This window comes from Diabrotica virgifera, chromosome 7 (genome assembly GCF_917563875.1).
Source record: "Diabrotica virgifera virgifera chromosome 7, PGI_DIABVI_V3a".
NCBI lineage: Eukaryota > Metazoa > Arthropoda > Insecta > Coleoptera > Chrysomelidae > Diabrotica > Diabrotica virgifera.
In genome coordinates, this window is record NC_065449.1 from 102,312,595 (window position 1) to 102,324,701 (window position 12,107).

A 12,107-nucleotide genomic window follows, 5' to 3' on the forward strand; every position below is an offset into this window, starting at 1 on the left:
GGATTCTGCCGTCCGATTTTATTTATGGGTTTTTAGTCTTTAATAGCTACTGCACGATTTAGTTTTATTTTTATTTTATGTAGTGCAATGCTTAAGTAAACGTCTGTTGAAATAAGTTTTGGTTTGTGAAAATACTTTTTTATAATGGATAAATGGTAAAATTAAAAAATGAAGCAATATATATTTGTTTCCTAATTAAAAAAAAGTATTTTTATTGCTATTCGTTTTACCATTTTCAAACGCTATTGCAGAGTGTACAAAGGGTTTTCAGTAATGTATTCAATAAAAAAAAAGATAAAAGAAACCAAGATGATCCTAGGGCGGGGGAGCTACAACTACTGGATGGTCTCTAGGAGGATCGCCCCCAAAATCGCTATTGTCATTAACACGCCTAATTTCACGCGCAACTTTGATACGAGAAGTATAAAAAAATATGCATTGAAATCCAGATCCTGTAATTTTTTGAACATTATAAAGTGAGTACAAAGACATACAATTTTTTTTGTAATTCCAACTTCAATTTACCCTGCACTTCTCATAGACTATTATCGATAAGGTAGAGTTGACACTATTTTGGGTCGCGCCCCTCTGAGAGGTATAGAATAGTAATGGTGTTAAGCGTAGAGAGCTCAAAGTACATCCAAATGGGAGGGGGGTTATAATTCCCAACCCCCCCCCCCCCGGTTACGCCTATGAGCGTATCTTTTCCTGACAAATCGGATATTTTTGGAGCGATCATCGGATAATCTAGAGAAATGCGATTGGCAACACTGCTCTGGATACAACCACTCAGCCGATTTCTGCTGACAGTCAGCCGGTGTGGTCGTCCGAACGCAACCAATGTATCAGAAGGTCAAGAAAATAAGAACAGAGAGAGGAGTTAGACAGAGAGACACTATCTCTCCAAAATTATTTATCTTGCATGAGAAGATGTGTTCAAGAAGTTAAATTGGGAACAACGAGGAACTAAAATCGATGGCAGATTTTTAAGTCATCTAAGATTCTCATAAGTAACAATACAGAAGATCTAATCTACATCCTAAAGGAGCTTAAGGCTATGGGTACATAATTCGCAAATATGTTACGTGTATCCCTACTTTTTCTGTCTTTACACGGCAAATTACGTGTAGTAAAATTCACACTGGTATGGATATGTAAACATTACTAGAATGTCATTCTACTTGAAAATGTCACCATTAATTTAAAGAGATGGGTTTTGAATGTTCTTGGATAACTGTTATTTTTATAATTGCAAATTATTAATTCAGTGATTGTAATAATTTATTTGTACTGTTATTTTTATAATTGCAAATTATTAATTCAGTGATTGTAATAATTTATTTGTACACCAAAGACTAATACTCAATCGAGAAAAGAGTTAAAGTGATTTTTTAATAATATATTGTTATGGAACGCTTACAATTTTGAACATCTTTAACAACAAAATACTTGGATCACAGAATATATTATCCTGATGTATTCTCTGCTTGGATCTTCCACAAATAATACACAATAAATAACTTTTTATTAAGTTCACGTCTGAAATCAATTATTTATCAAATACACTATATATCAATAATATTTAATCAATAACTCAACATATTCCCGATGCAATGTCAAATATTTAAAATTGCCACTGATTGTCAGTGTTTGACTGACAATATATGCTGACAATATTATATTCGGCTGAGTGCGTTGTAAGACAAAGATAGATTTGGAAAATATTACCACGGCATTGTGTTCATTTTTTTCGAATCCTGAAAAAACCAATAAATATTTTTGAAAAATTTAAACGCAGAATGAAAGACTAAATTATTACCGAGGGCCGAAAGTCCCTTAGAATAAATAAAAAGTTTATTTTGAATGATATATTTGAAATTAAAAATCACACTAAATTTTCTCTTAGTTTTTCACCCCTGTAACTTATTAAAATAAACATTATAGAAGTTCTCAGGGACTTTCAGCTCTCGCTAATAACGTAATCTTTCATTCTGCGTTTAAATTTTTCAAAAATACTTATTAGTTTTCTCAGGATTCGAAAAAAATGAATCCCCATTTGAATAGCATTGCAGCCGAAAATACGTACCGATCCTCTTAAACAAGAATCTGAGAAAGTCTGTTTAAAAATGAATTTAAATAAAGCAAAAGTGATGACAAATCAAGATATCACAATCGACTTGGATGGAAGTGAGATCGAAAGTGTCGAAGAGTATATACAGAGAAGGGCAAAATTATGGAATACATTCATTTTTTCGAAAATGGGAGATTTTGGAGAGAAATCCCGAAACAGGTCGATTTTTATTTTTAAATTATGATTTTTTTTACCTTCGACGCCCCTGAGGGGAATAAGGAGTTTCGAGAAAGAAGAGAAGAAGAAGAAATTATGATTTTTTGGCATATGTGTGATACTAGTAACGTCATACATCTGAGCGTGAAGACGTAATCGATGATTTTTTAAAAAAGAATAGGGGTCGTGTGATAGTTATAATATATGATAGATAATAATTTCAAATGCATCATTTGAAAGGTTATTTAATTCTCTATTCAGTAATATAAACATTAACATAATTATTTATATAGGGTGTACGAAAGAAGTTTTTAAATTAAATTAATTGACACAAAAAGAAGAATGTATGTAATTTATTTAATACAAAATACGTTTTACTGTTGTCAGGAACTAGAAAAAAATGTTTGTTTGCCAAATAAACATTGCTTTTCATTTAAATTAAATGTTCACACTACCACCCACCTGCCTCATGGCAATTTGAACGTTTAATTTAAGCAAAAAACAATGTTTATTTGTCATATAAATATTTTTTTCTGTTTTCTGGCAGCAGTAAAATGTATTTTAAATTAAATAAATTACCATAAAAAATGAATAACCATTTTCAATTTCGTCGCAAAACGAAAATATAGTCGCACCATATTCTAGTCCAATCAGAGAGTGCAGCAAGCACCTCTACCAGTTTCGAAACTTATTAGTCTCTCATCAGGAGGCACATATGCTGCTCTCTCTGATCCAACCAAAACAAACCCCGGCGTGCAGTCACGGATTTCAACGAACGAAATGGCATTGCCCTAGCGGCAACTGCTAGCAAAAGACTAAGTTTTCAATCTAATGGCATATAAAACAACATAATGTTACTCTACATTCCACCAGACTGAAAACAATGGGAACCTTCTCTGGTTTCACCTCCGAGGCTTCTACAATTTGCAAGCCATAACGGATGCTGAGACTAAGGAAGATGAGGGAATTCTACAATTTACAATTCACGTCCCATCTGCTCAGCGCGGTAAAGTTCCAACGAGAATGGTTCCCTTCGTACTCCAATCAGAGTAAACATGTAAATCAAAAACGAATAACCATTTTAAATTTCGTCGCAAAACGAAAATACAGCCACACCATTTGTTTTATTTATTTATTTATTTATATGCGGGATTACCCCCAATACAAAACATACAGTATAAAATCAATCTCTGACTAGAGTAAAATAAATCTTAATTACACATTAAGAGGATCGGTACGTATTTTCTGCTGCAATGCTATTCAAATGGGGATTCATTTTTTTCGAATCCTGAGAAAACTAATAAGTATTTTTGAAAAATTTAAACGCAGAATGAAAAATCACGTTATTAACGAGGGCCGAAAGTCCCTGAGAACTTCTATAATGTTTATTTTAATAAGTTACAGGGGTGAAAAACTAAGAGAAAATTAAGTGTGATTTTTAATTTCAAATATATCATTCAAAATAAACTTTTTATTTATTCTAAGGGACTTTCGGCCCTCGGTAATAATTTAGTCTTTCATTCTGCGTTTAAATTTTTCAAAAATATTTATTGGTTTTTTCAGGATTCGAAAAAAATAAACACAATGCCGTGGTGATATTTTCCAAATCTATCTTTGTCTTACAACGCACTCAGCCGAGTATAATATTGTCAGCATATATTGTCAGTCAGACACTGACAATCAGTGACAATTTTAAATATTTGACATTGCATCGGGAAAATGTTGAGTTATTGATTAAATATTATTGAAATATAGTGTATTTGATAAATAATTGATTTAAGACGTGAACTTAATAAAAAGTTATTTATTGTGTATTATTTGTGGAAGATCCAAGCAGAGAATACATCAGGATAATATATTCTGTGATCCAAGTATTTTGTTGTTAAAGATGTTCAAAATTGTAAGAGTTCCATAACAATATATTATTAAAAAATCACTTGTAACACTTTTCCTCTTTTCTCGATTGAGTATTAGTCTTTGTTGTACAAATAAATTATTACAATCACTGAATACATAGTTAGTGAAAAAATTATCACTTTTATTAACTGAATTAATAATTTCCAATTATAAAAATAACAGTTATCCAAGAACAGTCAAAACCCATCTCTTTAAATTAATGATGACATTTTCAAGTAGAATGACATTCTAGTAATGTTTACATATCCATACCAGTGTGAATTTTACTACACGTAATTTGCCGTGTAAAGACAGAAAAAGTAGGGATACACGTAAAATATTTGCGAATTATGTACCCATAGCCTTAAAGAAAAACGAAATATTAATAGTTATCCATTACACATATTACATCTATTACACAAATCAGTTAAAATAAACAAAAAAGTACCTGTCAAGCTCTTTTAATCCGATTCTTAAAAGCAGTCAAGGAGACACCAAACATTTCCAAGTTATTCTCGTTTATAATTTTTAGTGTTCGCTCAATGGGCGAATGCATACTATAGTTTGTTCGATGAAAAGGTATAAAACAAATCAACATGTCTGAGACTTCTGGAGGGAACATATAAATTAATAGATTGGAGAAGTTCAGAACAACAAATTAAACCATTTATTAATTTAAACACAAATACCAAATCAGAGTTATCTCGTCGAGTTTTTAATAAATTCATGTTGAGTGTTTTTAAAATATAGGTATAATCATGATTAGTAATGCGTATGTTTAATTTGTATGCACAATATCTCAAAAATTTATTCTGCAATCTCTCCAACTTAGTGGATTGAGCTTGGTATTGTGGAGACCATACAATAGATGCATATTCCACTTTAGATACAACCAAAGCATAATATACCGTTCTTAAAGCCCATACAGATAGTCTCAGACAGTTGCGAATGATAAAGCCCAAAGATTTTAATGCAGTTACTGTTACATTATTTTTATATGTTGCACAAAACGCAACTGCTCATCAAATGTGACTCCTAAGCCTTTTATTGTTTTAACATAAGACAATTCATTTTCATTTAACTGTGTAAGAAGTATCATATTTTTATTACCTCTAAAAAAGCTTATATAACAGCATTTAGCAACATTTAAATGCAAAATATTATTCTCACACCAAATACTCAACCGGTCTAAATCTTCTTGAATTAATGTTACATCAACATTTGAATCTACGGATTTAAATAATTTCAAATCATCTGCAAACATCAGGAAATCGCAATTTCTAAAACATTCTGATATATCGTTCACAAATATATTAAATAACAAAGGTGAACAGTGAGCTCCTTGCGGTACTCCTGATGTCACATGAATTATATTTGAATTAAAACAACCTCAAAACAACCTTAAAACAAACTGTTTTGGTTGGATCAGAGAGAGAGAGCAGCATATATGCCTCCTGATGAGAGACTAATAAGTTTCGAAACCGGTAGAGGTGCTTGCTACACTCTCTGATTGTACTAGAATATGGTGCAGCTGTATTTTCGTTTTTTCGACGAAATTGAAAATGGTTATTCATTTTTGATTTTCATGTTTACTCTGATTGGAGTACGAAGGGAACCATTCGCGTTGGAACTTTACCGCGCTGAGCAGATGGGACGTGAATTGTAAATTGTAGAATTCCCTCATCTTCCTTAGTCTCAGCATCCGTTATGGCTTGCAAATTGTAGAAGCCTCGGAGGTGTAACCAGAGAAGGTTCCCATCGTTTTCAGTCCGGTGGAATGTAGAGTAACATTATGTTGTTTTATATGCCATTAGATTGAAAACTTAGTCTTTTTTTTTAATAAATTACATACATTCTTCTCTTTGTGTGGATTTATACAATTCAAAAATTATTTTTTGGCCACCCTGTATAAATAATTATGGTAATAAGACAATATAATATAATAATATATTACTGAGAAGAGAATTAAATTACCTTTCAAATGAACTATCACACGACCCCCATTCTAATTTAAAAAAAAATCGATGACGTCATCACGCCTAGGTGGATGACGTCACTAGCGTGATATAATATAATACATCAAAAATCATAACAATTGAGATTAACAACCCCCTTGCTAGTTCAGCTGAAATCCACGAGAGGTCGTCATTGTGACTTAACATCTCGAATACTATCCGCTGGGAGAGTCAACTTGAACAGGAGATGACGTGTCGACAGTGCTTCTCATGGTGGCGAAAATTGTAATCCGTCCCCGCGGTTGTATGTACCTACATTATACTACGTTTACTTTTAAAATTTTTTTTTTAAATGCCTCATCACGGTTCTTGTGTCGTTTTTTATTGTTTACTTACATGGAAAAATAGTAGGGTGAAACTGTTTCATTTTCCTACATTTACAATCCGTGCCAAAGTAGGATTACCATTTTTATAATACAAAATACAATAGTTCACAAACGTTCCTAAACTTTGTTTGGGGAATATCACTAGAAAACTATATTTATATTTCATAGAAATTTAAGACCGAATCACGGTGGTATTATCTTAATTTCAACTTTATAGGAATTAAAAAGGCTTTGAAATTGGACAAAGCCTTGACAAAAAGGCCAAAACTGGACAAAGCTTTGCAACCTTTGTTCATAAAATGATAATAACAATATGACAGTCGTGACGTCACACTTCGGCTGTCAGCTTTAAAATCACAACGTATTTTTCTATATTTAAACTATATTTGTGTATTAAATCAGAAATTTTCTACTATATAAAGTATTTATAGCAAATTTATAATAATGTATTGATACATTAGCACAAAATTAATAGTAAAATTTTAAATAATCTCTTGTTTTTGTAAATAACAAATAAAACATACACATAAGGTCGTCTCCCGTGACGTCACAGTGTATCACGTGATCTATAATCATAGTTAATGTTCCTAGCTGATAGTACACAAACCATACATACTCTAGACCAGTGATGCTCAACCTGCGGCCCTCTAGTGTTTTTTATGCGGCCCGAATGCTAACTAAAGGGCCCTGCGATCAAATTATTTGTCAAATTTCACGTGTTTTTTCTAATTACATATTTGATAGTGTGCCGATGTGTTGGAGACGTGTTTGGGAATGAGGCAGACAATTTAATGACTATTTTTAAATATCATATTGAAATTTTTAAGAACTCTGATTAAAAACCAAGGTATTATTAACTTTTAATAATAAATTATTAAAGTTAATGAACAAATACTCATTTTACAAATAATCAATACTTATTTACTACATTGCAACGACCCATTTAGTAATCTTAGTATATCTACCAACTAGAAGTATTAAAGATCTACCAACAACTATCACTGTTACTATCCAAAAACGAAAAAAATATCAGTTAAAAATATTTTGTAAAGGAAATCATACTTCAAATCATTGCCACGGCTGTAACAAGGCAATGTGGGGCAAATATCAAAAACTGCAAACTGTATGGTGTTCCGCATGTTTTTGATAGGCAGCGAATGTGTTAAACAATAAAAGTAAAAAATAAAATTAGATTCTACCGTCTAGAGTTGATTTAATTTCTTTAAACTGAGTTTTAATTGATTAAAGAACGTGGGGCCAAAATGATCCCTTCCGGCTTTCTAGGTAGGTATGCTAAGCCAGACATTCTAGTGTTAAAATAATAAAATATACATAAATACCTAATAGAGATGGTTTAGTGTCTATAAACTGGCAAAAAAATAAAGGAAAACATTGCATAAAATTTTGACAACTTGGTCTGACAATTGAAGAAATTAGGTACCCTTTTAATATGAGTTACATCACCACACACCTTTATAGCTGTGGCAATCCTGTCTGGCATCATCATTACTATGGATTGACACAAGTCAGGGTCAAAACTATACCACAATTCACCTAATTTTCTCTTCAAGTCGGTGATGTTTTTCTCGGGATAATTATTGTGCAATTTCTGTTTCACCTTATCCCACAATATCTCAATAACATTAAGGTCTGAACTGTTCGAATGCCATGAGCAGACTTTAATGTTATTCTTTCTAATATAGCCTATTATAGCCAATAACAATATTTTTGTATTTGTATGAAAAACAAACATAAAACTATACATTCAAAATAGTGTGTTTATTTAATTTAGAAATAACATGAATGGATGCCTACTATACATCTATGGGCAGTACGAAACCTGCCCATTAAATTGGGTACTTACTGTCACAGCGAATAGTCACAGAATTCAACATACTGAAATGTTTAAAATGTTTAAACATTCATTAAAACATTTGTAAACCAACTTTATGGTTTGCATGTTGAATTGTTAAAAAAACCAAATAAAGAAATATATTACTTACCTATGATACAAACTAAAATAATTGATAAAAAAATAAATGTGTATCTTTATAAAAATTCAAATTACCTTCATTGTTAGTGTCGAAAACATGATCGGAGGATCATCTTCAGTGCCCGGAGCACAGGGTTCCATTTTTAAAGCACTACACTGACCAGGGCTTCCAAAACGTCGAAATATCTCAAAAAGGAATTTCTGTAAAAAGAATGCAATTTGTAGAAAATGTATTAATGCGAAAATAGTCCTTCTGGAGTTTTTAGCTGAACTTACCGTTGGAGCTATGTACTACAAATTCTAAAGGTAGTGTTAAATATACCGCCACATATCACAACACAAGATTGCCGACTTTGGAAAATAAGGAGATCACTGCTTAATTAACTGATGGACGTAATTATTATATCCAAAAATAGAAAAATATATTTTGAGAAATCAGAACTTGCTAAAGAAGGATTAATAGGCAATCAGTATCCTTATATTTTTATAGTTGCTGAATTTATCGACCATTGAAGTCTGCAGTTTTATCTGACAAAGTCTTACCTTTCTTAAATATATTCACACCACCACAATATTATGCATAATTAAGTTTATGTATAAAATTTCAAATCCACAAAATTATGAATATTAGCACAATTTTAAGCTGAATTTAATCCAACCAAATTGAAAAAATAATAACAATTTAACAGCACACAGCACAAGGACAGCAGGACAGTGACCAGTGACAGGCCGTGACAGGTGACAGGCCTTTGAGATTTTGGGTGCATTCAGCAGACTCAATCGATGACTAATCGCTTAGTGATTTTCTGCTGAATGCCACATAAATTGTCGATTAGTTATCATTCGATGATTTATCGGTCGCCATTTTAAACATCGGTTTTGAAATATGATTACTTAGCAAATCAAAATAAGATTGACGTATGACGTGTGTCTAACACGTATATTTTAAGTTATGTATCTTAAAAAAACATGAATTGAAGGCAAGGAAGGCTGAAAGGCATATAAATCACACTGATAAATATCTGAACTGCTTTGTTGGATTATTCGTATGTACCTATTAGGTTTACCTATGTCGCAAGAAATTCAGGAATTTGAAACTATGTATGAATTAAATGGGGTTATTTATAAATTACCATTTCATAATAATTCTCATTTCTGTTCTTGGGGTGTCTTTCACGTATTTGCAAATCATTTTGAAAAATGTGACAGTTGTCATAACCTTTTTCGTATGTACATGAAAGTATACCATTCAGAAGAATCGTTAGCGATTACACATCGCTAAGTAATCGATTAGTCATCGCAGTTTTCTGCTGAATGCAGCCTTTGACACCTTGACCTTTCTCTTTGAAAAACAACGTCATTTACGTCATAAAGTTAGCGAAACGGTTTTTTCAAAGTCGTTATTTTGACTTCTACCATAGCCCCATAGCTAAAATAATTGCACCATTCAAAATTTCATTTGCGGATTTTCCGTTTTCGAGATATAAGCAAATCAAAAGTGGAGATTTCGGCGCAGCGCTAAAAATAAATGTCGATTTTCAGGGTATAAAATGCCGTAAAGTTACTAAATAACCATATCACCTAATTGCACCTCGTTTGCGGATTATGAATAAACTGGTTTTAATTGAAAATTGTGAAAATTGAAAATGTTATAAAGGAAAACCCTTCTTAATGTTGGTTGCCTATACTGTAGGGGCAAAGGAATGCCAGAATAATTTTCACTTTTGGTAAACCTAATGGGCGCTTTACAGCTTGCAATTCTACCTGCAAGACGCAAGAAAGTTGCCTAAAGGCATGCGCAGTATGTCGTCAGTTGATTATTGCATGCAACTTCTTGCAATTGCGCGATAATCGGTTTGGTGCCATTTTTTCTGCAAGTTTTCATGCAAGTCTAGGGGAATTTGATTTTTCCACAATATCAATATCAAATGTCATTGACGACACGGATTCACGAATACATGCCGATCAGCTGTTTTGTGTTTGTGAAATATATCAACGATGGAAATGAATGAATAATGAAATGGCACTTTCTGAGATTCTATAATTATTGTAAATTGTATATTAAGTTACGGAAGCTCTCTCTCCTCTAGCTAAGTACCTTAGGATAATAATTAATTTGTGTTTCGCAGAAATAGTATTTCGAAATATAGATTTCTTTGTAATTGTTCAATTTTTCCCAAGGGTTTATTAAAATTACAGGGTACATTAGGGTACATTCATTCCTAGAAAATTAGAGTCATTTTCATCATCTACTTGGATAAATTCTTCTGTTGGAGATACATTATTACCCCTCTTCTTGTTCAACTAAGATCTTACTCACCATCTCCGATCTCGGCGTTCTAAATTAGTGACTAAAAGGCTGGCTGCAGCAATAATAATACTTAAAGTGGCTGCTACCGCCTTTTTCCTTTTATATTTGGTTATTTCTGATAGTCTTGGCATTTCGAAATTTACCAAGTTAAATAAACAGCAATAAAGTAATTAAAAAAAACAAAAGTTTATAAGTTAGGTTAAGGGTAAAACTTTCAAATTGCATGGAAGCCGGGTTGCAAGCTGTAAAAGACCATGCAATAGACTTGCATGAAAGTCTTGCATGCAAAAAATTGCAGCAAGTTTTCTTGCAAGCTGTAAAGCGGTCTTTAATAGTATGTACCATGAAGGCCGCGTCTCACCATCAAATAATTTGATCAAACAGTTTGAGCAAACTCCGGAAGTACGTCAAGGCCGCGTCCCACCATCAAATAATTTGCTCAAACTGGTTTGAGCAAACTGAAAGTGACAGTTAGTGACGTCACATCCTGAGTGTTCATTGTGGATAATAATAGGTTTGTTCCAACATGAACTTTTGGACGGTCCAGAAACCGTCACGAAACTACTTGTACCGTTTGTTGTGCGCATGTTCGTAATTGTATCGCCCAGTTATCGTCCCATGACGGTAATCATATATTTGTCATTTTTATTGGTGACAGCTTGTGTGCTTTTAGTCGATCAAAGGCTCAAAAACTTTAAAGAATTAAGTCCTAGTGTGCAAGTCAGTCCAACCAGCACATTATGCATTTGCCCGATTACTGAAATGATCATCACGAAACCGTCACCGAAAGATCACAATTCTTGTTGGAACAGTGGGAAGGACGATCCGATGACGATCATATTTTTGTTGGAACGGATTTTGTTTACTGCGCAGAAGCGTTACCGTTTCGTGACGGTTCTCGCTCGTGTTGGAACAAACCTAATGAAAAATTTTAATTTTAAATAAAGTACAAACAAGTTAGACAACTCAATACAAAAAATTTGATCAAACTAGACTGAAGGCCGCGTCCCACCATCAAATAATTTTATCAAACTGGTTTGAGCAAACTGAAAGTGACAGTTAGTGACGTCACATCCTGAGTGTTCATTGTGGATAATAATGAAAAATTTTAATTTTAAATAAAGTACAAACAAGTTAGACAACTCAATACAAAAAATTTGATCAAACTAGACTGATAGTGAGAGCACAGATTTTTATAATTTCAAAAAAACTGCAATTGTGACGTCACTTTGACGTACTTCCGGAGTTTGCTCAAACTGTTTGATCAAATTATTTGATG

The 12,107-nt window shown here is 32.6% G+C and overlaps 1 protein-coding gene across 4 annotated transcripts in view; it reads right to left on the reverse strand.

Annotated features, from left to right (window-relative positions):
• The window catches only part of LOC126887888 (uncharacterized), a 168,895-nt gene extending 159,630 nt beyond the window's left edge, over positions 1-9,265 (reverse strand). For 2 of the 4 annotated variants that reach the window (XM_050655783.1, XM_050655781.1), the window contains exons 1-2: positions 9,061-9,265; positions 8,593-8,718 (exon numbers count right to left, since the gene is read on the reverse strand). In XM_050655783.1, coding sequence (XP_050511740.1) covers positions 8,593-8,658 — 66 coding nt within the window. In that variant the 5' untranslated portion in view covers positions 8,659-8,718; positions 9,061-9,265. Of the gene's footprint in view, positions 1-8,592; positions 8,719-8,793; positions 9,030-9,060 lie in introns of those variants that run through there. The other 2 variants (XM_050655782.1, XM_050655784.1) reach the window with 2 other exon arrangements.
• Between the last annotated feature and the right edge of the window lie 2,842 nt (positions 9,266-12,107).